Below are 24,705 nucleotides of genomic sequence, written 5' to 3' on the forward strand. Positions count from 1 at the left end.
GGCCAGGTGAGGGGAGATTTCGAGAGACGACCAAGAGGGAACATTAATTATTTATTTAATTTTCCCTCATGGTCGTCTCTCGAAATTCCCACTCACCTGGCCCCACCGCTCTTACCTGCAGCGGCCGCGGCTAGTTATCACCTCTCCCCAAAAAGAAGCCACGCCTCAGCACTGCCATGCAATGTGAAGGAATGAAGCCTGCCGTGCGCTGCAGAGGAAGCAGCGTAGATCGGACACTACACCCATTCTGCATAACTATTGTGGGGTTCGTTAGATGCTGTGCAAGAATTTGAAGTGAATTAATCGCAATCAGTCATTCGGAGAGAGAAATGTTAGTTGTCAGCAGCAATACGACCATTGTGCTTCGGTGATCGACGGGTCAGTGTCAGATTCTCACAGTGCCCTACCCCGGGAATAGTGATTGGGGAAGAGCTTTAAATGTTACTTTAAAGGCACCTTATGAATTTGCGAGGGGAGGGGGTAGTAAGAATGTATTCCGACACCAGGAGGCTCGGTATGGGGCAGGAAAGGTATTGTGCAGTGTGCGGCATATGGCTTTCAGTTGACAATATAGTAGGGTATCCAAGGGTGTTGGGAAATGTTAGACTAGAAAGGTAAGAGGAACCACCCATCAGAGTAGAGGTCAGAAAATATTGAAGCTTGTATTTATGCATACGTAAAGAAACCCCCTTATTCAGAACCGGTGGCAATTGGGGATTGTTGATCAAGTGCGTAGAGAAGTGGCAGTTGTGCACTTTTACAGAGAGCCTCCAATGCCGAAGCGGACCCACTTGACAGCATTAATTTCTTTCCTGGGAGCTGTGTAGGCGGCTAAATAGGGCCATCGACAGCAGTCAAGTGGCAGCACGATCTGTCTCAATAAACATATGTGGTCGGAAAGGAGCAGGGTAAAACCTGCAGTGTAAATATTGTGCTTGGGGGCAATGGGCATATAGTGTTTTGTCCAGTGTCTCCAAACTGGACTGTGCAAGAGGAAGGGTGAGTAGTTTTCAGGACACCCTAGGTTGTTTACTTACCCATAATAGTGTAATCATATGAGATTTTAAGCGACTGAAGAATTGTGTCATGAGCGAGAGTGGAATATTAGCGAAGAGATATAAAACTTGGGAAGAATGATCATCTTTGCTATTGCAATATGACCTGCCAAGGACAGGGACGGTTTATACCATATAGGTATTTTGTCTTTCAACCAGATCATGACGCGGCTGTAATTTGATCTCCACAGCTCATCCATGTCACGGCTGAGACAAATACCCAAGTAGTGAACCAGGCCAGTTGCCCATTGTAAGGGGTATTCAGTCAGAAATTGTACCGTATTGTCAGTAAGTGGAAACAGTATGGAGTTGGCCCAGTTGATTTGTACACCAGAGTAGCCTCCAAATCGGATCAACTCCCTCGTCAGGGGAGCCTGGTTCTCCCCAGGGTCACAAGCATAGAGGATGATATCATCCACGTATATGGAGACCACTTGACCCCTGGAGGTAAACCCAACTCCCCTGTTGGCATGATGTTGTCTAAGCCACGCCACCAGCAGCTCCATGGGGATGGCAAAAAGGAGCGATGACAGTGGGCAACCTTGTCTCATGCAACGGGTAATCGGAATGGAGTTGGATATTTTTCCATTTAAGCCTACTTGTGTTGTAGGGAGAGCGTAAAGGAGTTGTACCTGTTTAATATAGCCAGGGCTAAGCCCAAGCTGGGAGAAAGGGGGAAGAGATATGCCCATGATATGCGAGTCAAATGCTTTTGCTGTGTCAAGTAAGGCTGCCACTGCAGAGACCTGAGGATCAAGGTGGTGCATTACTGCGGAGATCATGGGAAGTCAAGTGGCCAGGAATAAAGTCGGATTGATCTGGTTGAACTATCAATAGTAGAAGAGGCTGGAGCCTATTGGCAAGGATTTTAGCATACATTTTATTGTCTACGTTTATTACGGATAAGGGTCGATAAGAATCACAGAGGTTAAAAAGCTTTCCGGGTCTAAGAAGTGTAATGATACCCGCCTCTCACAAGGAAGGCGGCAGTGTCTCTGTCTTCAGGGACTCCTCAAACATGGCTAGTAAGCATGGAGGTAGTATTGAGGCAAAGTCTTTGTAAAAGGCAGTAGTGAGCCCATTGAGGACAGGCGCTTTGTCTTCAGGGAGGCTCCTAATGACTTCTTCGATTGTCATGGGAGAATCTAGAAAGGCTCGATGTGCACCATCAAGCCAGAGAGGCTGAATGGTGTCAAAGTAATCAGACAATGTGGTTTGGTCCAGAGTAGGGGTTGCAGAATATAAGTGGGCATGAAAGGAGGTCATGACTTCAAGTAGCTCAATTGCGGAGGACACAGATTTGGCTTCAGTATCTAGGCGTTCGGAGACATAGGCAGAGGTGCACGGGGTGCTCAAAATGTTTGTAAGCGTCTTGCTCACGTGGTCACCTTTGCCATATCTTCTGGCCTGAGCATGGCGGTGTAGAAAGCGAGATTCACGAATAGCTTCCTCATGGAATTCTGAGAGATTGTCTCGCATTCATGCTAGAATATCAGTGTCAATATTGTTGTTCCAGATATCTCCTTCAAGTCAAGTCAGGGTGCTCCTTATAGCCTTCAGGACTCCAGATTGTTTAGCAATGCAGGCACCCCATATTACCACCTTAAATACCTCCCAGAGTGTGGATGGGGATTGGACTGAGCCTGAGTTATGTGTGAAATGTTCTAATATGGCGTTATGGATCTCCTCATGAAATGCTGCGTCCAGCAAAGCTCCCACCGGTAATCGCCAAGTAAAGGCACAAGGGGATGCCTGTGGAATTTGGAGCTTCAGCATAACTGGGGTGTGGTCTGAAAGGGTATGTGGCAAGTGAGCTATCGAGGAGGTCCATGTTTGGACATCCCTAGACACCAGCCAAAAGTCAAGGTTGGATCAGGCTTTGTGAAAGGTCAAGATGTAAGTACCCTCATGATGGAATGGATTTGGCTGTATCTAATAATCTAGTAAACAATTGTAGTGCACTAACGTGTTGATCACCGTTGTGGCACGTGGATGTAGACTTTTTGATACCCCAAAGCGGTCTAGTTGGTTCTCCATTATGGCATTAAAGTCCCCCCATATGAGAGCATGAGGACCAAGACTGAAATGTCCGCCCACATTGCAGTGAAGAAATCAGGATCATCACTGTTTGGTCAGTACACCGCAGCAAGCGTCACTGCCACCGATGCAGGGCCCCCGTAAGTATAATCTAACGCCCTTCGGGGTCTATGAGGGAATGGAACAAATGCCATTGTAAATCTTTGTGCAAAGCACAGCGACTCACCGTGCATAATTTGAATATCTTGAAGAGTACAATTCACCCCATCAGATAGAGCGCAGAATCTCTTGCAGAAAGCAAATGTCAGTTTTGTGCCTATGTATGTATGCGTGGACTAGATGCGATTTTCTGTAGTCATTGAGTCCACAAATGTTCCAGGGAAAACAGGAGACCGTTGCCATTTTAAACGCATGCGAACGTCAAATAGAGGGGCTGGTGACGTTTAAGGACATGAAGCCAGCAGTCGATAATGAAGTAAAGAGCTATGGTGACAGTGTGGCTGGGTAAGATGGTAATACAGACAAAAACATATATACGATAACACAACACTTCTCTCCCTAACCCTGCTACTCCCACTCCAACCCCCATATTAGGTTAAGATATATGCCCTCCCTCCCTCTCTAAGGACTACTTGCAACATGGAGAACTTATTTGGGAATCATCCCACTGGGAGAGGGAAACGCAGAGAGAATGCTCCTGCCACAAGCGCCTGGGTGGCCCGACTGTGTGGAAGGGGGCAAGTTGTGCCTTGAGAATCCAATGAATAACAGCACAGATTAGATGAGTACATGATAAGTTCTAACGATAACAACATAGTAAAGAAGTGTTAGAAATGTAGTTTCTGGTTGGCTAGGGTATGCACCTAAGCCAGGCAGAACCTACCACTTTAGTCAGCATAAGGGAGTTACACACACCAGATAACCCCTGCTCACCCCCTTGGTAGCTTGGCAGAGCAGTCAGGCTTATCCCAGAGGCAATGTGTAAAGCGTTTGCGCAACACACACACACACTAGTGACACACTAGGCACACCACAAGAAGAGACTCCACACAAGGTTATGGAAAAATATCCTTTGTACTATACATAAAACATATTAGACCACAGTCACATAATCACTTCACCAACCAGGCGATTGTCTTGACATCACTTAGATCATATATTTATAGGTAGTGCACTAAAGTAGATACTTATAGGTTGCACACATCACCAAAAACCACCATTACTATACATGCAAATTCAACTCCTGACAGGATACTCATCATCCTATCATTGCAGCGTATGAAACTACATAAACCACCATCTCAGGGCATGGACTGCAGCAGGTAGGTTGGGGAGAGAAACACATAGGTCCCCCCAAAACATCACATGTGACCATAACCTTAGGGCATGAAGATACAGCAGGTAATTAACACAGGCATCAATACCATACCCATATCTCCAGGACAACCTCATACAGGCCAGAACCTCGCTCCTATTAGGGGGTTACGGTACTCCTAGGGAGCCAGCTGCAAGAACACAGATGGCTTGCTGGTGTCACACGTAGTCCGCTGGAGAACCTGCACATATAGTACTGGGGATACAGTAATTACTGTGGTTTCCCTGGGAACAAACTCGAAGTAGGGTCCTCTGTGGAGGATTCACTCCGCCGTGTCACCCACCTGATTCAGGAGTGCCAATACTCCTCCATGTGTGGCAAAATCGGGAGGAGGGGGTTGCACATGGAAGGTTCTGCCGGGACCTCACCAGGCCCCCGTGTTGTAAGGCTAAGCAATCAAAGGCTGCTGTCTGCGTACGGGTGAGGCAGCCACTCCTCCTGTGAGGTTTGCACCCCCATCAGAGAAGCAATGCTGTGTTTCTGAGAAAAGTGTGGAGCCACAGAGCAGCTGCAATGATTTGGGCAGCCCGGTCCCTGGGGCAGGGGTGTGCACTGGCTCTGAGCCCTCTCAGGGCTCCCGGTGGCACCACACTGCCAGCGGGCCTCCCTCCATGTCCCTTCCCACAGCAGGATGGTAGCAGAGCTCTTACGCTTTCTTCCTGGACCGCTGACGACTTCAGCAGCCCGCAGTGCAGTCTCTCTTCAGGCCAAAGCGCCACCCACTGCTGATGTTGGCGGAGGCCTCTCGCCCCTTTTCTCACCACTCCCTGGGGTTTCATCCTTGCCGCTCCAGCTGTAATGATCCCTTGTACAGGGATGTGCCTCAGCACGGCTCCTCCATGTGCGAGACTGCATGCAGCAGCCCTCATACACTGGCTTACAGGGGGAGGGCAAGCACGTCCTTCCCTCAAGCTCTCCCCTTCCTGGAAACGTGAGGGACAGTGCAGCAGTGCATGCGCTGGGGGGGAGCAAGCACCGAACTTCTAAAGCAGGGTTCCGCATGCGCTGGGATGGACAAAAAAAACACTCCACATGTGCTTTACTTTTAAAAATAAAAGAAGGGAAGAACAGTCCTGTCCTTCTCTTGCTGGAGCAGCAGCTGCAGGCCAACCCTAACCCCTACACTATAGAAAAGGGGTAGAGCTCCTCACAGCTCTTCAACTCTCCTTTTTAGGCAGGTTTCTTTTAGATCTGGTATAAATCTCTTCTGAAGTCTTTGATTTCGCTGAGACTTCCAACAGGGGCAAGCATGCACAAGCCCTTGGAGATTCTTAAAAAGCAGGATACCACAGCAAGGCAAAAAGAGTCAGTCACTCCCATGGTTTCCAGGTAATTTAACCACAAGAGTCACCAGGATCTACTAAACAGTCCCAAACTAAAATATTTATTTCAATAAAAATAAAAAAAAGGTATTTTAATTAAATTGGCATATTTTACATTTTGGTAAGTTGGCTATTCCATAGGCACAAACAGAGCAGGCTTCATAAAAGTCAAAGTTCAGATATGAGCCTGCAAGTGATATTTCCCCACTTGCATTTGAAATATATTGGAAAGTTTTCAGTTTTATTGTATTGCACTACTGCATATATTATTATTATTAGAACCGGGATTCCCTAGTAGGCTGAGGTATGTACCTTAGGCTTAGTAGGGACCCTCGCTTCTAAGTCAGGGAAAGGAAGGACACCTTCTCAGATAGCCCCTGCTCACCCCCTTGGTAGCTTGGCACGAGCAGCCAGGCTTATCTTCAAGGCAAATGTGTGAAGTATTTGCAACCACGCTCCCAGTGACCCAATGGTGACACCACAAAAGGACTCCACACGAGTTTCATATAAAAACAAGTATAAGTTTATATAAAAAGATATACGATGAGATCACACGCTAAAGATCCAACATATGCGTATTTGTAATATTTCTCCTGGCCAGTTATTAGGCCAGCCAGCACTTGTAAGTTCTTGCGATATTAATGAGCAATTCTAGATGATACAATGCAGTCCTAATGCAATGCTATGCAGTTTGTAATGCAAGAATCAGGCACTTCGCAATGTAAAAATAATGCAGTTCGTTATGCAACAATCTAGCAGTTCATAATGCCGAAATAATGCAATGCGTAACGCAACAATCAGGTAGTTCGTTATGCAAAAATAGTGCAATGCGTAATGCAACAATCAGGCAGTTCGTAATGCAGAAATTATGCAATGCGTAATGCAACAATCAGGCAGTTCGTAATGCAGAAATAATGCAATGCGTAATGCAACAATCAGGCAGTTCGTAATGCAGAAATTTTGCAATGCGTAATGCAACAATCAGGCAGTTCGTAATGCAGAAATAATGCAATGCGTAATGCAACAATCAGGCAGTTCGTAATGCAGAAATAATGCAATGCGTAATGCAACAATCAGGTAGTTCGTAATGCAGAAATAATGCAATGCGTAATACACTCCAGCATCGATCACAGGGCTTTAGACGGTCTCTCCGCCAGTCGAAGTGACTCCCGGTCAGCTTCCACCAACATATGCCCCCAACATGGGTATGGTGTTGGGGGCATACTTACTGACCTATTTAATAGGTCACTGTTACAATCAATGGTTCCTGTGATATGGAAGGCTGCTAGAGTCAGGCCAATCCTAAAAAAACCTTCTGCAGACCCTAAAATTCTGACCAACTATCGGCCGATTTCGCTACTTCCCTATTTTGGGAAGGTGCTTGAGTCTTTAATCAACAGACAACTTGTAATCCATCTTGAAAGTAATGGCCTATTGGATCCATCACAGTCGGGTATTAGGGCTGCTCACAGCACTGAAACAGGGCTGATGGAAGCCGTAGACAATATCAGACTGGCACTGGATAAGGGACAATCATCTATCCTTGTACTACTAGATCTGTTTGCTGCCTTCGACGCCATCTCCCACAAGATACTGGAACAATGGCTCTGGGAGGTTGGTGTCAGAGGGAGGGCCTTGAAGTGGCTCAAGAGTTATTTAAGCAATTGAGCCACCGCAGTCCATATAGGTAACGTGGTTTCATGCAGTCGAACCAGTAAGGATGGGAGTACCTCAAGGCTCTATTTTGCGCCCAACGCTCTTCAATCTCTATGTAACTCCACTGGCCAGGGTGATCAGATCATATGGTTTTGATGTAGTGTCATACACCGATGACACTCAGATTCTGATCACCCTTGGTCCTGACCCCATGGACACAAAAACACGCTTTATTAACTCCATGTTGCAAGTTGATAGATGGATGAGCACTAACCATCTGCAACTCGACGGTAATAAGACCGAGGTGATACTCTTTGGGAAGGCACATGAGCACTGGTAAAAAGACTGGTGGCCTCCCAAACTTGGCCCCTGTCCAATTCCTAGGCAGGCAGTGCTCAATCTTGGTATTCTAATTGATGACCAACTATCAATGAAGAACCAGGTCAACCAAATGATAGGCACCTGCTTTGGCATCATGCGCAGCTTGCGTAAAATCTTTAAATGGATCCCGATAGAAGCTAGGAAACCTCTAGTACAGGGACGGATCATCAGCTGGATGGATTACAGGAAAGCCTTGCTGACACCAATAAATGAAGATCTGCTGTACAGGCTACAGGTTCTGCAAAATACTGTGACCAGGCTGGTGTTGAATCTCCCGTCTAGATCACCCTCAGCACCAAGCTTAAAACTCCTTCACTGGCTTCCTGTTAGGAAGAGAATCAGGTTTAAAACTCTCTGCCTAGCACACAAGATTATGTACGGTAGGTGCCCCAGCTACTTGGCAAAGAGACTCAGCTGTTACCAGCCTCGCAGGACATTAAGGTGCAGTAATAAGCTTCTCCTCACCCCTCTCAGAGTCCGTACTGTCAAAAATGGTGGAAACTCATTTTCCTTCTTGGCGCCCGCCCTCTGGAACGAATTGCTCCCCCCCACCTACGCATTGTCACTGATCACAACTGCTCCCGTAGAGAGTTACAAACATGGCTGTTCGATCATTAAACCAGCAAGATCTTCTCTCTAGCCGGAAAGTCAGAGTTGTCCATCAGTGCCATGAGACCTTTGGGTGATATGTGCGCTTAATAAATATCCCTGATTTGATTTAATTTGGTGTAAACCAAAGTGCAGCTCCACACTCCGGCCCCTAGTACTGCCACTCCTCTGCAATTAAGGGCCGCAATACGAGCTGAAACAGAGGCTCGCACTGCAAGAATGGGAGAGGCCGAGAGTGTCTCTCTCCGAGCCTGCACCCCGCCCCAGGTGCTAACACCCGTTACCTGGGGGGTGCGACCTCGCGCTCCTCTCCACCTCTCGTGGCTTGGGCCTCCGATGCGACTTGGTTGATTCCGGGCCGATGGCGATAATGAAGGTCTCAGGCTGCAAGAAACACATGCACACAGTGTCGCTGAGACTCACTTGAGTTCCGGGTGCACACAATCACAGGGCAATCCTCACAAAGGTCTCAGACTGCATGAAGAACATGCACACAACGTCGCTGAGACACTTCTGGAAACTTTTGTGTTCCTGAGTTTCCACAACAGGGAGCCAGCTCTCCTCGGGCCCTTTGGGTTAAGTTACTTCAGGACACACACAGCAAAGTCCTTTCAAGCAGGAGGATACAGCACACAGCAAAGTCCCTTAAGTCCTTGGTTAAAGCAGAAAACTGCAGGCCAGCCCCAGAACACACAGCAGTTGTCAGTCCTTTCCTTCAGTCTCTTCAGCTGTTTCTTCCTTGGCAGAGGTTCCTCTTGAAATGAAATTAAATGAAATGAAAAGCGATATTTATAAAGCGCTGACTGCCACTCCGAAAGGAGCATCCTGGTGCTGGCATGGAGGTAAGAGGAAGCTCTGAAGTTCTTAGATGAGAGAGAGGCAGAGTTCATCTGAAGATCCGAAAATCCAAGGCTTTAGTGCCTTCCTATATTGTGTTTCGGACTTTAACGTTCTCAGTTGCAAAGGCAGTGGGTTCCAGGCTCTGGTACCTAATACAGCCATTGTTTTTCCTCCCTTTGTTTTGCATGTAAAACTGGGAGGTTTGAGTAGGTTGGCCAACGAGGACCTGACGGTTCTGGTTGTAATGTGGGGGGGGAATCTTGATGAGAGGTATTTTGGCCCCAGTTTGAGTGAGACTCTAAGGTGATTAGGAGAATCTTAAAGAGTATTCTCTTATGTAGTGGAAGCCAATGAAGGGTTTTTAGGGCTGCGGATGCGGAGGATCTTCCTGTTAGTTTTAAAACCAACCACGCCGCTGCATGTTGTACTACTTAGAGTCTTTTTAATGTTTGTTTGTTGGCTCCTGCCAGGAGGCTGTTGCAGTAGTCTAGTCGCGAAAGGATCAGGGCGACTGCTACTGATTTCCTTGCAGCGAGTGGAAGTAGATCGAAAAATGTTTTCAAGGATTTTTTAAGGCTGAGCAGGTCCCTGCTACCGTCACTTCGTCACTTGACCACGAAGTAGTTTCAATCCTTTTCAGTTTTGATCAATCCCATTCCATTCCCTTCCAAAGTCCAGGGGTTTCAGCTCTCATAGTTATACCCCTAAATGTCTTTGAAGTCTTTGTGTTCAGGGGTGCACTGACCCCTGTCTAAACCAGTTCTGGGTGTCTCCCTGCCAGCGACACCTTATTCCTTTGTTAGTGGGGATCTGGATCATCAATCACTCGGCAGGGGATGGAGCCTTTGTTTTATGGCTGCAGCTCAGGCCTCTTCACCTCCAGGGCTAGTCCTCCCCCCTACACTCCAGATGAAGGTCAGCCTGTTGCTGTCTCACCTCCTCCCCTGAGTCAAGACATTCCCCAGATCCTATCACTTTCAGATCCAGACTGTCAATCCACAACCAGGCAGACACACAGAAATGTTAGAGCACACAAACCCAGCCACTTCTAAAAGAGTGGTTTCTAAACACACAATGCAAACACCACCTTCACAGAAAGATGTGTTATTGAATTGTGAGTTCAGGCATACTACACTTCCCCTCTGCATCTTAAGCCGTTGGGAAGGTAGGCTGAAAACATATTACACAGCCTTCCCCATTCTATCCTATGGGCAAGATGGCCTTTCAACAGTGAAAAACAAAATGGAGAGTATTTCACTGTTAGAACATGGTACACACCTTAGTACATGTCCTACCTTTCACATACACTGCAGCCTGCCCAGGGGGGTACCTTGGACCTACCATAGGGGTGTCTGATGTGCATAGAAAGAGAAAGGCCTGGCAAGTGGGTGCACTTGTCAAGACAACATGGCAGTTTAACAAACTGCGTGCAGGCACTGCAGTGGCAGGCCTGAGTTCTCTCTTTAAGGCTACTTTTGTGGGTGGCACAATTAGTGCTGCGGGCCCACTAGAAGCATTTGCATTACCAGCCCTGGCACACATAGTGCACTTTACTAGGGACTTTACTAGTAAGGCAAATATACCAACCATTGACAACCAATTACCATTACACTTTACACAGGGAGAACTTGCACTTTGACACTGATCTGCAGTGGCAAAGAGCCCAAAGCATCTAAGTTGGCAACACCCTGTCAGAAAAAAGGTCTAGGGGGAAAGCAAAAAGTTTAGGGAACTTTAGCCAAAAAGAGCCAAGTTTAACAATTATGAAATTATTTTTACACATAACTCAACAAAATACGTGGTATTTAAGGCTGTAAAAGAAGGATAAATTGTCATGTCATTTTTGCAAAGGAGAATTGGAGAGAAGCTGAATGCAGGCACTCAAAGGAGAATCAAATGGCCTAAATATAATATGTGGTTATTTCTAAGAGAGATATCAATAAATCTGGAAAAAGTGGAAGAGATAAGTGTTTAGGGTGTTTCTAAAGACAAGGAGGGTGGGCTGAGTTTTGATGCTGAGGGGATGCCCTTTCTGGCCTTACAGTGGGGTTCTAGGTGAAGGAATTTACATTGGGAAAGAGGTTAGGGGAGAAGCTATTGAGTTAAGCAAATCCATTATTGAGGAGTTGAATTTGAATTTGTTGAAAGGTGAAAAGAGAAGCAATTCTTTTTTGTGGTAAAGCAGAAGAATTCTGTGACATCCAATTCTGGAGATGTTTACGGAAGATGTGTAACATGGTTATATGCTCAATTGGTGATGTTTTGACGAACATTTGTGTGATGCTGTGAAATTGGTGGAAACATGCATCTGGATTTTAAAAGATTAGACTCAAAGGCAGTGGATGATAATTAAATAGGACCTACGATTGACCTTAGGGAACGCCGCAAGACAAGCCACTCAATCTTGAGATGAAGCTCCCTATTGTCAGACCTTGGTACCTGTTGGAGAGAAATGAGGAGAACCAGCCTGGACTTCTAAATCCGATGCGATGCTTTAAAAAGTCCAAATTAACCTTCTAGCAGTAAAATGTATCAAAAGCCATGGTTAAGACTACCAGGACGAGAAGGCAGTTACACATATCCAGGAAGTGATGAGAGTTGTGTAAACCCTTCAAAGTGGCTGTTTGAATGGCGAAACCAGGGCGAATGCTTCATTGGTGGTCTGCCAGCAAATAGACTTTGGAAATTTCAAGCGTTCAATTCATTAGCAATGCTTCTCATCATAACTTTTCCTAGTCATAATGTATTGGAAATAGTGCAGAATTTGCAAAGAAGATCCAGATTGAGGTTCTGTTTAAGTTAAGATGGGGGTGATTTGGGAAGTCTTTAAAGAGAGTGTGAAGTTGCCCATGGGCAGAGTGGCATCCATCTAGCCAACTCGTGTGGAGTTCAGTGGGTGGACGATAATGCTGGGACGTAAAACATTAAGGAGAGGCCTTTTGATTTGAGTTTCCTGATGATCAGCGTTTGTTACACTTGGCACATGCTGCTAAATGCACTGATTCGACTCATGATCATTTTGACAGTGTGTGTTTTTTCATCTGACGGGTGCTCAGGACATGTTAGAAATGGAACATGATAAACGACGTACTAACCAGAAGCAAGTACCATGTGAAGTGAACATTAATGTAAACATTGTCCGCCCATGTTCTGTAGCAGCATGATAGCATGTAACATTGTTTACGTGCCATGGATATATAAAACATTTCTTCCAAATATGAAATGTGCATGTAGGAGTTTGACCGATAGCTTACATCAATTTGTGTATTCTTTCAGCGCATGATACACATATAACACGCTCTCCAAAACACCTCACCTAGTTTTTAAAACATTTAAAGGATCATGTTAAATGAATTCCCTGCTCATTAGCGTCCTTGTACGAGTAGTGTACTATGCATGGTATATATGAAACACGCTGTTGAAATCAATTTGCGACAAAGGGGTTGATACGAGTATGAGCAGGGTGCTCGTGCGGTGATAAATCCACATGCATAAATAAAGTTACTGTGCTGTAGTTAAACCTCATGGAATTGGACATTACCTCAAGGCACCAGTAGTAAGTTCCTTGAGGTTTAACACATACATTTACCACTTCCTCTAGGCAGGTGGTGAATGTATGTTGCAGCCTCTGTGCAGGGTGGGGTGGAATGAGAGGCATGCAGGGAGTAGGAGAGGGTAAGCTACATTTCGGCTGGGCGGAACAAAATAAAATTGAGTTTGCTGTTCCAGCACTTGGGAAAAAACAGGTATAGGGACACATCGGCCCACTCAGAATCAGGTGGAGAGGAATTCCGTAGTGTAATTAAGCCCAGTCTGACTCATAATCACGGCCTTAGAGGTCAAACACTTGAAAAACACCATTAAAGCATTTAATACCATCATGCTTTTTGTTTTATTTACAATGGTTGTGCATGCTCATCCGAGGAGTGCACAGTTCACTCTGCATGCCCCATTGCCAAAGATTTAACGTAAAGTCAATTTAAAAATGTAAGCAACTTTGAAACATTGAAATGCTCTCTTGTTTACTGATTGCTAATCCAGCCAGTGACGAAAGCAGAAAAAGACAAGGAAGCCCATCAATGGACACAGCTAACCAAAGACTAATTTTTCTCTATACTTCTTTGTGCTTTTTCTGAAGAATTGATTGCATGAGCTCATGCAACAGACAGCTAAAGCTGCCTGTAGCTATATCTAATAAAGATGATCCTTGATAATAAACTCCAGTCTCATTTATTTTGGCCAAATCCTTAGCTCTTGTAGTAAAGCAAGAGTACACTGAAACTATCGTACTGATGTTCATAGGAATTTCAGCTGGCTGTGTACATTTTGTAAACATAGTTTAAGTCTGCGTTGGACTTGGCCTTTTTTGCAGGGTAATCCCTAAACCTTTTGCCTTCAGCCTCCTGTTTTCTGAACACTTTTGTGTAGGTCAGCACTCTGCACAATTCACGACAGTTAACCAGTGCTAAAGTGTGTGTACTCTCTCCTTTAAACATGGTAAAATTGGCACATTTAAGTTACTTATAAACCCCTAGTAAAGTAGTAGTACCAGTACCCAAGGCCTGTATGTTAAATGCTACAGGTGGTCCTGCATTACTGATTGTGCCATCCACTTGAGTAGCCTTTTAAACATCTCAGGCCTTCCACTGCAGCCTGTATGTACAGTTTTAAACTGCCATTTTGACGTGGCAAAATAAACATTTTGCCAGGCAAAACCTTCCTTTTCAGTGCATATAAGTCACCCGTAAGGTAGGCCCTACACATCCCAGAAGGCAGGGTTCATTGTATTTATAATGTTGGGCATGTACTTTTAACTTTTACATGTCCTGGTCATGAAAAACTTTTACATTGTTTTTCACTACTGCAAGGCCTACATTTCCTATAGGATAATATTGGATTACCATATTACATTTAATAAGGGATAACTTTCATTTGGGACTAGGAGTGTCGAGTTCAGTGTCTAAAGATTTCTAATCTAATACTCTCTTCATTGGTAAAGTTGTATTTTAAGTCACAATTCTGAAAATGCCAGCTTGCATTTACTTGTTCCAACAATTTGGTGCATGCATCTTGTGTCCTGGGCCACATGACTAATGCAGCTGGCAGTTGGTCTTTGTGTATTGCTCCCAGACAATGAGACAAAGAGGGAATAGGTGTTGGTAGGATGGGTCATCCCTGACTTGATAGGGGGGCGGAGCTGTCTACTACCCCACTTGCACATCACAAAGGCTCTGCTTTAGCACACTCACAAAGGGTTTGATACTAGTCTTTTGTGCCCCCAGACAAGCTGGGGCCTGGGCAGGGAGGCAAGAAATTCCAGACACTTCTGGGGTCGAACCCTCCAGAACCTTCACCTGCTTCAAAGCTGACACTAGGTATACATTTTGGACCCTCAGACCCAACTGTTCAGTACTCTTCCAGACCTGCGCAAGACCAGATAGCCACAGTTGGTGCTCTGTGCTTTTAGGGACTATTTTTACTTAAATATTTGAAAATGCATATCACCAGTTTTACTGATTGGATTTGTGTTCCTTTAGTCTCTAATAATTTATTAAAATATACTCTAATGTTCTGAATTGTGTGGGTTTGTCTTGTGTTGCGTTCTCACTTTATTACTGTTTGAAGTAATGCATGAACACTTTACACATTTTCTCTACCGTTTGGCCTGACTGCTTGTGCCACGCTAATAGGGAATTAAGCAGAGGTTAATTTGGGGTTTGCTTGTGACTTTGCCTTGACAGAAATTGTGGTTGCTGCCTAAGGAGAGTTTTACCCCCCTCAACCAGTAACAAATGTCCTACAGTCTGCCATTATTCACCTGTATTGTACTTAACAGGTGACTTCATTAGTACAAACTATCTGCAAGATGCCCTATTGAAGAATAGCAAGAGGGCTCCTGCAAGCATCTGTGCCTCCCCAGATTAATTGATATTTTGGTTCTTCCTTCACCCTTTCTTAGCAATAGAGCCACGTTTGCTGCTTGTAGGGCAATCTGGTGCCCTAAAGGTGGTGCCACCCAGATTGCCACACAGAAATGCCTCATAGTAGGCATATGACAAGACACGATTTGTCATAAATAGTTGCATATTCCAATTGTAAAACAAAGTTAAGCAAATTTGCAATCAGCACCTACCCATATGAAAAGTATATATTGTATTGTAATTGCATTCATATAGCGCTTACTACCCCTGACAAGGCATCAAATTGCTTTTTCAGCGAGTAGCACGCTACTCCGGAACTCATAAAGGATTAGTGTTGAATTAGTATAGTGAAATATGAAAGTAATTTGAGGGGTGGATATGTTAGTCAGTTTTTTGGATTGAGAGGGTAGGGAGGGATAGAAGAGGGAAAAAGGTTTGAACCCCTGATGGGGTGTTGAAGTGCTTTTCTGGCGAGTAGCACGCTACTGTGGAACCCATGAAGGATTCATGTTGAAAATTAGTATAGTGAAATATGAAGGTAATTTGAGTGGTGGATATGTTATTTGGTTATTTGGATAGAGCAGGGTAGCGGAGGGATAGAAGAGGGAAAAAGGTTTTAATTTATATAGTGCTTCCTACCCCTGATGAGGTGTTGAAGCGCTTTTTCGGTGAGTAGCACGCTACTCTGAAACCCATAATGTATTAGTGGTGAATTAGTATAGTGAAATATGAAATTTGAGAAGTGGACATGTTAGTCTGTTATTTTGATTGAAAAGGATTATGGAGAGATAGAAGAGTGAAGGATTTAGACTTTTTTGTTGTTTTTATTTTGTTTTGGAGGTCATAGAAGTAGGAGGAGGCTTGGGATGAGTAGAAAGGAGGGGTAGAGTAGGGGATAGTCTAGAAAGGATTATTTTGGGGATCATAATGGTATGGGGTTTGGGATGAATGATAGAGTGGATGTAGAGGATATATTGATAGAGGTATAGGGCGCGAAATAGGATAGTGCATCGGAAAGAGTAGTAGAAAGAAGTTTGAGATTAGTCAGAGAGTTGAGGTAGAAAATATATTGAGAGAGGTATAGGGTGAGAAATAGGGTGGTGCATTGAAAAATAAATATTAAGATCCATAAGTACATGGAAAGTATATAGATACGTAAAGGAGGTAAGTATATGTAGATTAAAGATATTGATAGAGGTAAAGGATGAGAAATAGGGTAGTTCATTGAATATGCTTTTTTAGTAGAAAAGTAATAAATATATAGATCCAAGTACATGGAAGATATATTGATGCATAAAGGAAGTAAGTATATGTACATTAAAGATGCATTAGATAAACTCTGGTTTAAGTACTTAATATATCACTTCATTCTGCCTTTGTGATGTCTTGAACATTTTTGACTTCTCTGATGCTAATTAAATATTGTTTTCCTAGCGTCACTGAATAGATAGAAACTGATTTAATGTGGTTGAATCTTGCCCGGGGCCTGCTGTTTGGTTATTGAATTTGTCAAGCTGTTTGTTCCCATTTCGTAGACATCGCAAAACAAAAATTGACTCATTTAATGCTGCTGCTATTTTGTTACCCACAGGATACTGGAACTAGATTTAATTGTTCGAGATGAAGATGGGAATATTTTGGACCCAGACACGACTAGTGTCATCAGCCTCTTTCACGCGCATGAAGAAGCTACTAACAAAATTACGGAGCGCATTAAAGAAGAAATGGTATGAGACTCTTGTTTTAAAATAGGGTGTTAAATGTGTCTGTTTTCAGAGAGTAGATAGTTACAGCCCAAGCTTCCCCTGGACCACGGCCTCTGCAGCAAGCTGTGGATAATTTTTCTATATCAAGAAATCCTGTTTTCCAAGAATATGTGCGACAGGTTATCCGTTTAAATGACATGTTTGCTGATATGAATTGCTCACTTTTTCTCTCGCTTCTTTCGCGGCCCTGCATATACTGTTGATGGGACACGGTTCAGCTTTAGAAAAGAAGAAATTTATCTTCGATCCCCCCTTGACAGTAGAGGGAATGTGGACCATTTAGAATCTAGGGCGCTCAACGCAAAGCAGAAAAGCCGCGAACGGTAAATAATGAATCATATTTAGGTTGAAAAACATAGTTTGGAAAGAGGGCAGAAGATTGATGACAGCGTCAAATTTTCCTCGACGGTAAAGGTGGATGAATCGAAGGGCTGCTAAGCAACCTCCCATTGAAAAATTGCTATAAACATGGCTGGCTTCTAGTTTTGTAGTGAGGGTCTAGCATGACGCGTTGTGTTTTTTCCCTCTTGAGTAAATAAAAGGGGAGAGGTTGTGGCCTAACAGACAGAGTTGTCGACTTTGAAGTTGAAGGACCGGGCTCGCACCTCGGCGTCGGCTCAGCTTCCTGTGATTCTGGGCAAATCACTTAATCTCGCCGTGCCGACCAAAAAATGAATGTGTCCTTGTGTAACGTAACTGGTGCTCATGTAAAGCGCTCTAATACCTTCGGGTCGAGGTCGCGCTATATAAAAGGTCACAAAAAAAACGAAAAAACATAATGTCACCTGTTTTGGGATGTTCTTCAAAAAACAATGTCGGTGAATTTTAAGCACTTTGTTTTAGAGTTGCTCAGGGACGTAAACAGCAATAAATGGAGGAGGATAACAACAATTTAATTTTTAACTCCATGCATTTTTAGTGACCCTGGTAATGGCTGGCACGCATAGCACCGAAGCTTGCAAAACAAGCAAGAATCCATCAAACAGTTGTACAGCGGTGCAGTTTAGGCTCATGGGGCCTATAATGTTAATGAATTACAGTGTAGAGTGAACTGTGCAAAAGCCCAGCACCATTGTCTGTCCTGCTGTGCCACAGCATTAAAAAGACATGGGGTATATTCACAAGAACGTGTGCTAAACATCTCCGAAGAATGTTAACCAACTTTACACATCGCAGCCTATCGCGTGAAAATAACCCAGTGTCAACGTGGAATTCACAACACGGCGGTACTATGACATAGTCCGCCGAAAACGCGACCAATGTCCGCGATACAACCACCTCGACGGAGATAAAAACACAAACCTCAACGCGAAAAAACATGCGATGTGCCCAAACGCGATAAGAAAACAGTGACAACCAGCGAGAGGCCAGCAATACCCACGCATAATGCGGGAAAAAAGCACAAGAACAGCATACGGAAAATGTCACTAAAAAACAACATCAACTGCGGAGTACCACAGATGCACCCTGACCGACTGCAGAGGACAACATGAACCCCACAATCCCCACGGAGGAACACCCAGGAATGCAGGGCCCGTGGAAGGCCAATGAGAAGAGGAAGAGGAAGACGGGGTACAGTCGCCAGGAAAACCCGGTTATTGCCACGGATGAGCCAGAACACCACCACCAACCGCACGTCACCTCCAACGTGTCATTGGCAACAAAGAGGCAAAGATGGCACACCACCTCAGACTATGTGAATGCCGTTGCATGGCAGAAGAGGACAATGGAAGAGCACAAGAGGCCCTTGACTGATGTGAATGGCAAAACCAAGCAGAAACTCGCTGCCAACACGAAAGCAGCAACGCACCCCAGAGAAGGGGGGCCAGCAGAACACCAGGAGCTGAATGACATGGAGAATATGGTGGCCACAGTCACCAGTCGGGAGACGGTGACAGGAGTCAGGGATCCGGACACTGTCCAACATGACCCGACACCACATCAACAGGGTGCGCACCGACCAGGGAGTGGGTGGACGGGGGGAGATGGGCCCAATGGCACACATGCACAATTAAGCAGAGCACACTGCACACCCACAATGACTCAGGGTCATGTCCCTGATCCCACGGGAACACTTCAGCACACACACAAACACCAAGTAGTCCCACGTACACCAAGTGCACAAAAAGGGCACCCACACAACACATCAACAAGCATACAACCAACACATGCACATGTGCGAAACACAGCAAACATGCATGTACGTCAGCCACACTGACAATGCAAGAGACACCACATGACGAGTAGCATGGCTGCAGTCCAATCACCATGACAATGTACATGGTACGACACTGAGTTGGCTGAGTGCGGACCACAACCGGAAAGGAGCAGGTCACACTCGGACACAACCACCTGCACAAACAACCCCTGACGTCAAAGTCGCATCTGTGGACAAACCATGCCCAAGGGTCATAACTCGACAAAGAGCACAAGTTAGCCAAGTCTGCAACCCCTCAGCACCGTGGAAGCACAGAACTGACAGGCACACCGCATAAAAGGACCGGTTGCAGACAAATCAGAGCCGCAGGAGCGAATCACCCACCGTTCAGAATACGCACATAAGTATAAGTGCACCTCGACATTGACAACATCCCGGTACAAACAGCAACACCTCCACAGTGGAACACAGGACACAACTGGTGCCGCAAATGTGCACAACATGGCAAATCACATCTGGCACAGCAGGAAACTGTGACATGACAATGTACAAGTACAACCTGTAACCTGCAAATATGTTTTATTCACACATGCTGTGCTTATGGACATTTAGTACTGTCCCATGATTGTCAGGGACAGCCATATTGTCACATGCTCATGAGAAATAATTGTCAATGATGGTGTTCCCACGGGCCATTCCTGCCGCAGCTGCAGTGGGATGTGGGCCACCTGCCCCATCGTCCCCATCATCATCCGGTACTTCTGGAACTGGGATCCATGGGGCATTGCTGCGTACACAGATGTCGTGAAACACACAACATGCATTGATCATCTTGCACATGATGTCCGGGCTGTACAGGAGATTTCCACCTGTGTCGTCCAGGCACCTGAAACGTGACTTCAACATGCCAAATGTGCATTCAACGATGCCCCTGGTGTGTATGTGGGCGGCTTGTACTGCCTCTGGCCAGGTGTGTTCGGGTCTCGGAGGGGTGTCATCATCCAAGGGCAGAGTGCATATCCTTGATCACCTGTGACAGTGCAGGGAGAAAAGAGTCAATACGTGGTTCAGCAGGATGTGATGGCTGGCCCACTAATCCAGTGACACCTGTGCTGGTTGTGTGTGGGGTGAGTGTAAGCTAGCTCACAGGGAGTAGCTGGTGCTGCCAAACAACTCCAACAGTCATCAGGCACACAGAAATGCAATGTCAGAACAGCAAGGTGGGATGACTTGAGTCGCACAGGGTTAGTGGTTCCGGATGTACAGCGGCCGACATGGGCCCACCACCACAGAACGCTGACCTGCGGGACACTGGGGTAGGGTCATGAGGGCTGAGCAGGGTCTCATATGTGTCATAGTGCCTTCCACGGAGTGTCACAGGGGGAATGGGAGGTATACCCCCAGGGCATGATGCAGAGGGCACATGCCAGCTGTGTCCGGCAACATGGCAGATATGAATGCCACAGATTCATGCCAGACACCAAGTCCTTACCTGTCAGTTGCTGATGACAACCCCCAGGCCACAGGCTCAGACACCAACAATGTACCGCCGGAGGCTGACGGTCACTCACAGCGCACAGGGTTAGTTGCACCACGTGTCGCAGGCTTGCATTGAACAGGGTTAGTGGCACCACGTGTCGCAGGCTTTCATTGAACAGGGTTAGTGGCACCACGTGTCGCAGGCTTTCATTGAACAGGGTTAGTGGCACCACGTGTCGCAGGTCTGCGATAATGGAATTATGCCTCACTGATCAAAGAGAGTCTGGTGCTGTGGCCACTGCCACGGACTTGGGGTCACTGCCATTCAGGACTCAGGACACAGTTCCACATGTGGGACCTACTGGTACGAAGAGGACGCCGGTGGAGTATGGCAATGAGAAAGGAGTGATGTGGGCCAGTGTTGTGGGTGCCAGCGATGGTCTGCAGAGGGTGCAGAGGTCACGATACTGGGGCTTGGAGCTTGCCCCGGCACGTGGTGGGCCCTCTTTGACACACAACGTTGACGGCAGGTGAGCAGTGCGACCTTGGGGCGCTGGGGTGGGCAGGCTTGGTCTGGGTATCAGCGTCCTGGGGTGCAGCAGGCGCACAGGGTCACAGGCACCGCTGCTCACGGCGTCGGCCTCGTAGCGGACTGCGAGGTGCGGCCCTGTCAGTGACATTGGCCTTTCCGGGAGAGAACCACGCCCTGTGCCATGGTGTTTTTGTCCACACCCCTGCACAGCCCTGGCGTACTCAGGGCCAACCCACTACACTCATGCAGACAGTGGGGGACGCAGCGAGCGACATTTCCACTATCTGACCCACAGCCTGGGGTGACATGGCTGTGTCCACTGTTCACTACTCTCCAGTCACCAGCATTTGTGGTCTGCATGGACATATCTGTGGTTTGCATACCCATGTCTGTCCTGCACATCCACGCCTCACTTGTCATTGTGTACATTCCTATTCACGGGTCACTTGCATCCTTCACACATGGCTGCATTCCGCATCTACACACGTTCAGCTGTTGTGTGGCTGTGGTGCCATGATATAGCTGTATTGTGTGCAGGGGTAGCCCAGGAACATCATGGAGTAGTGTTGTCGTGTCTGGTAGGTGGGCATGTTGATTTACATGTTGTATGTGGTTTGGTCACATGTGCATTCCCACAGTTGTGTGTTGTGTGATGTTGGCTTTGAGGTGTGTGGTGTGTTGATTTGGCACTAACCAACGAGCAGTCCAGTTCCATATGTGTCATCCTGGAAGCGCTGGTTGATGATGGACTGTCGGAAGATGTAGGAATCGTGCACACTGCCAGGGTAGTTTGCGACGACATTGGTGAACATTCTCCAATGGTCCACTATTGCCTGCACATTGATTCAATGCATGTGCTTTCTGTTGTGGTAGTGTAGTGCAGTATCCGCAGGAGGCACAAGTGGGACATGCGTGCAGTCTATTGCCCCCAACACGGCCCGGAATCCAGCTATGGCGTAGAAGCCTTGCTTGGTCTCCTGCTGTTCCTGCGCAGTGTGGGGTAAGTGAAGGCACTGGGGTATGAAGCTGAGAATGGCATCCAGGACAGGTGCGATGAACTTTGATAGGGCTGGCTGTGAGACCCCTCCGACTCTGGCAGTTGTTGGTTGGAAGGTACCAGAGGCCAACAGGTACAGCACAGCCAGCAGCTTTGTCTGCAGGGGGATGTTGGTTCTCCGCTGTGTTGGGACCGTCAACCTGTGTCCTATGTGGGTCATGATGTGAATGATGGTTGTCCTTTTGAGCCTGTAGTGAGGAATGACTTCCTCGGGCGTTAGGTCTGTGAGACTGGTGCGTTTTCAGTAGGTCCGCTGTCTTACTCTGCGCTGCCTCTGTGGTGGTCCGGGGGGGGGGGGTGGGTCCGGGTCCTGGGGGTGGTGGCGGTCCTGGGGGTGCTAAAGGTGGGTGTTGTGGCCCTGTTGGGGCTCCGAGCTGCAGGATGAGTAGCTCCATGGCGTCGTTGTTTCTTCAGGTGTGGCTGTGTGCAGGGCTCCATTGCCTGCTGCAGGTAGTCGTCCTGCTTTACACCTGCAGGAGGCAGGTGTTAAATACCTGCTGCTACCGCGGTTTATCTCGTGGTTTGGACTCGCATCGTGGATCTGGCAGTTCATTGTGAAAGTGGTGTTGTGTTTTTTTCGTGTGTTTTTGCATGGGAACGCCTACTCTGCATGCCATTAGGGTTAGTTGGTGGTGTCAACCGTGGAGATAAATTTTGGGGCAATTATCGCGGGAATACTGGCGTTGTCTGCAGTTGCACCAGCTTGTGAATGGGGTGTTAAATCTATCTCCACTTTTGATGCGTTAAGGTGGTGATAAATCGGAGATAAGTCCTTGTGAATATCCCCCATAGACCATCCACAGCAAAAGAAATGTAAAAAAAAAAAAACGATGACAACAGAATCAAACTGGGTAAAGGCACGCATATCATGCACAGTGTTTCTGAAGACAAGGCAACCTTACAGGATAGGTGAGGCTGATTTTTTTTTTTATTTGGCGCACTTTTGAACGTCTACATTAATTTATATTTACTGTTTTACTTATTGGAAAGCATGAGACTGCTTCCTTGTATAGATAGAAATGATGAGGACGATGACATGCGTGTGACGTCTAAAACATATATATAATTATTCATATAATCTACTCCAACTACCAACAATATTAGGGAAAGGAATTTAAGTTAACCACTAAAAGCCTGGGTGAGAAATGGCCAAAGGGCTGGACGCACTAGGGTTGGGGACTAACACAAATACAATCTCGCCATCACTAGAGCACATGACAGGAGTAGGAGCTGTAGATTGGTACAGAATTACAGGCCGTATACTGACACAGATTGGGCACAGATATCATCAGCACTAAACCCTCCAGTCACTACCACTAGCCACAGTCCTTTAGGGGGCAGCACACATTCCTACCTTACTTTTATAGTTTTCACGCCCAAATAAACAAAAGTCCTTGCTGGGAAACATACACTTTTTAATTCTTTTTAATTAAAAAAATGTGGAGTTTAGCGATAAACCTGATTAGAACATTGGAACGTTGGAAGCTCCATTGAAAACAATGGAGTGCTCCGGGCTTATAATGGCTGGTATAAGCCCGGAGCTCCAACATTCCATTGTTTCTTTGTTCACAGCTCTGGCTGTGAACAAAGGCTTCGGAGAGCCTGAGAGGATTTCAATCCCCTCGCGCTCCCTGAAGCCTTTGTTAATTTATTAGAACATTCTGCCCTCTAGTGGCAGAATGTTCTAATAGCCTTATAGCCCTTCGTAGCAGGGCTACACCGGCTATTAAAGTCCTGTTGCTTTGTTAAAGGCCCGAGCCGAACGATGCAGCGGGCCTCTAATAGCCGGTATAGCCCGCTACGGCGGGCTATAAGGCTATATTAATGTTTCTGAGATATTTTAAAAACATGCCATTAAATATATACAGAGAGGAATGCCATCTGGAGGTTTGGTCTTATTTGTTACTACTACAAAGGTGTACAGAATAACCAGCTCGGGTATTACCTGACAACCAGCAAGGGCGATTGTTGGAATGGAAAAGTCCTCTCCATGGTAAAGACGTATAACCCTGCCCTGAGTGCCCAACTATATTGTTGTCTGGATCCCTCATGCTGATTTGTTCTCATAGGCAAACATGGATTATGCGTGTGCCCCATGGCATTAGGCACAAGCACTAATATAAACATACAATGGCAAGCACCATCCTTTCGTCTCCTGAATTGTCCAATAGGATTGCTGTAAATGCCTGGGAATAGGTAAACTCCCCTTCTTCTCACACACGTACAATAGTCTTTAGACATTAATCCTTGAAAAGTTACATCTTTCACATTCTATGGTCCAGACTGTTCTTCTCATGAATCATCCTTCCTGTTGCCACCTCTTCTCCCGATGGGAACCTGACTATCAGTTGTCTATTGCCCATTTTTCACTAACTAAAAGAAGACTTCTGGAAAGTTATAACATCTGCAGCAAAAGAGAAAAACATCTAGTGAAGAATAATGATGTAATTTGAAAACAGGCCTTTGAATGTTAATTCATTATTTTCACTGAACATGGCATCGACAGTTAACTTACTT

The 24,705-nt window shown here is 46.0% G+C and overlaps 1 protein-coding gene across 1 annotated transcript in view; it reads left to right on the forward strand.

Moving 5' to 3' along the window:
* DOCK2 (dedicator of cytokinesis 2) overlaps positions 1-24,705 on the forward strand; it is a 1,824,799-nt gene that overhangs the window by 229,879 nt on the left and 1,570,215 nt on the right. The window contains exon 7 of the mRNA XM_085617853.1: positions 16,788-16,923. Coding sequence (XP_085473979.1) covers positions 16,788-16,923 — 136 coding nt within the window. The remainder of the gene's footprint in view (positions 1-16,787; positions 16,924-24,705) is intronic.

Source organism: Triturus cristatus, chromosome 7 (genome assembly GCF_964204655.1).
Source record: "Triturus cristatus chromosome 7, aTriCri1.1, whole genome shotgun sequence".
Lineage (NCBI taxonomy): Eukaryota > Metazoa > Chordata > Amphibia > Caudata > Salamandridae > Triturus > Triturus cristatus.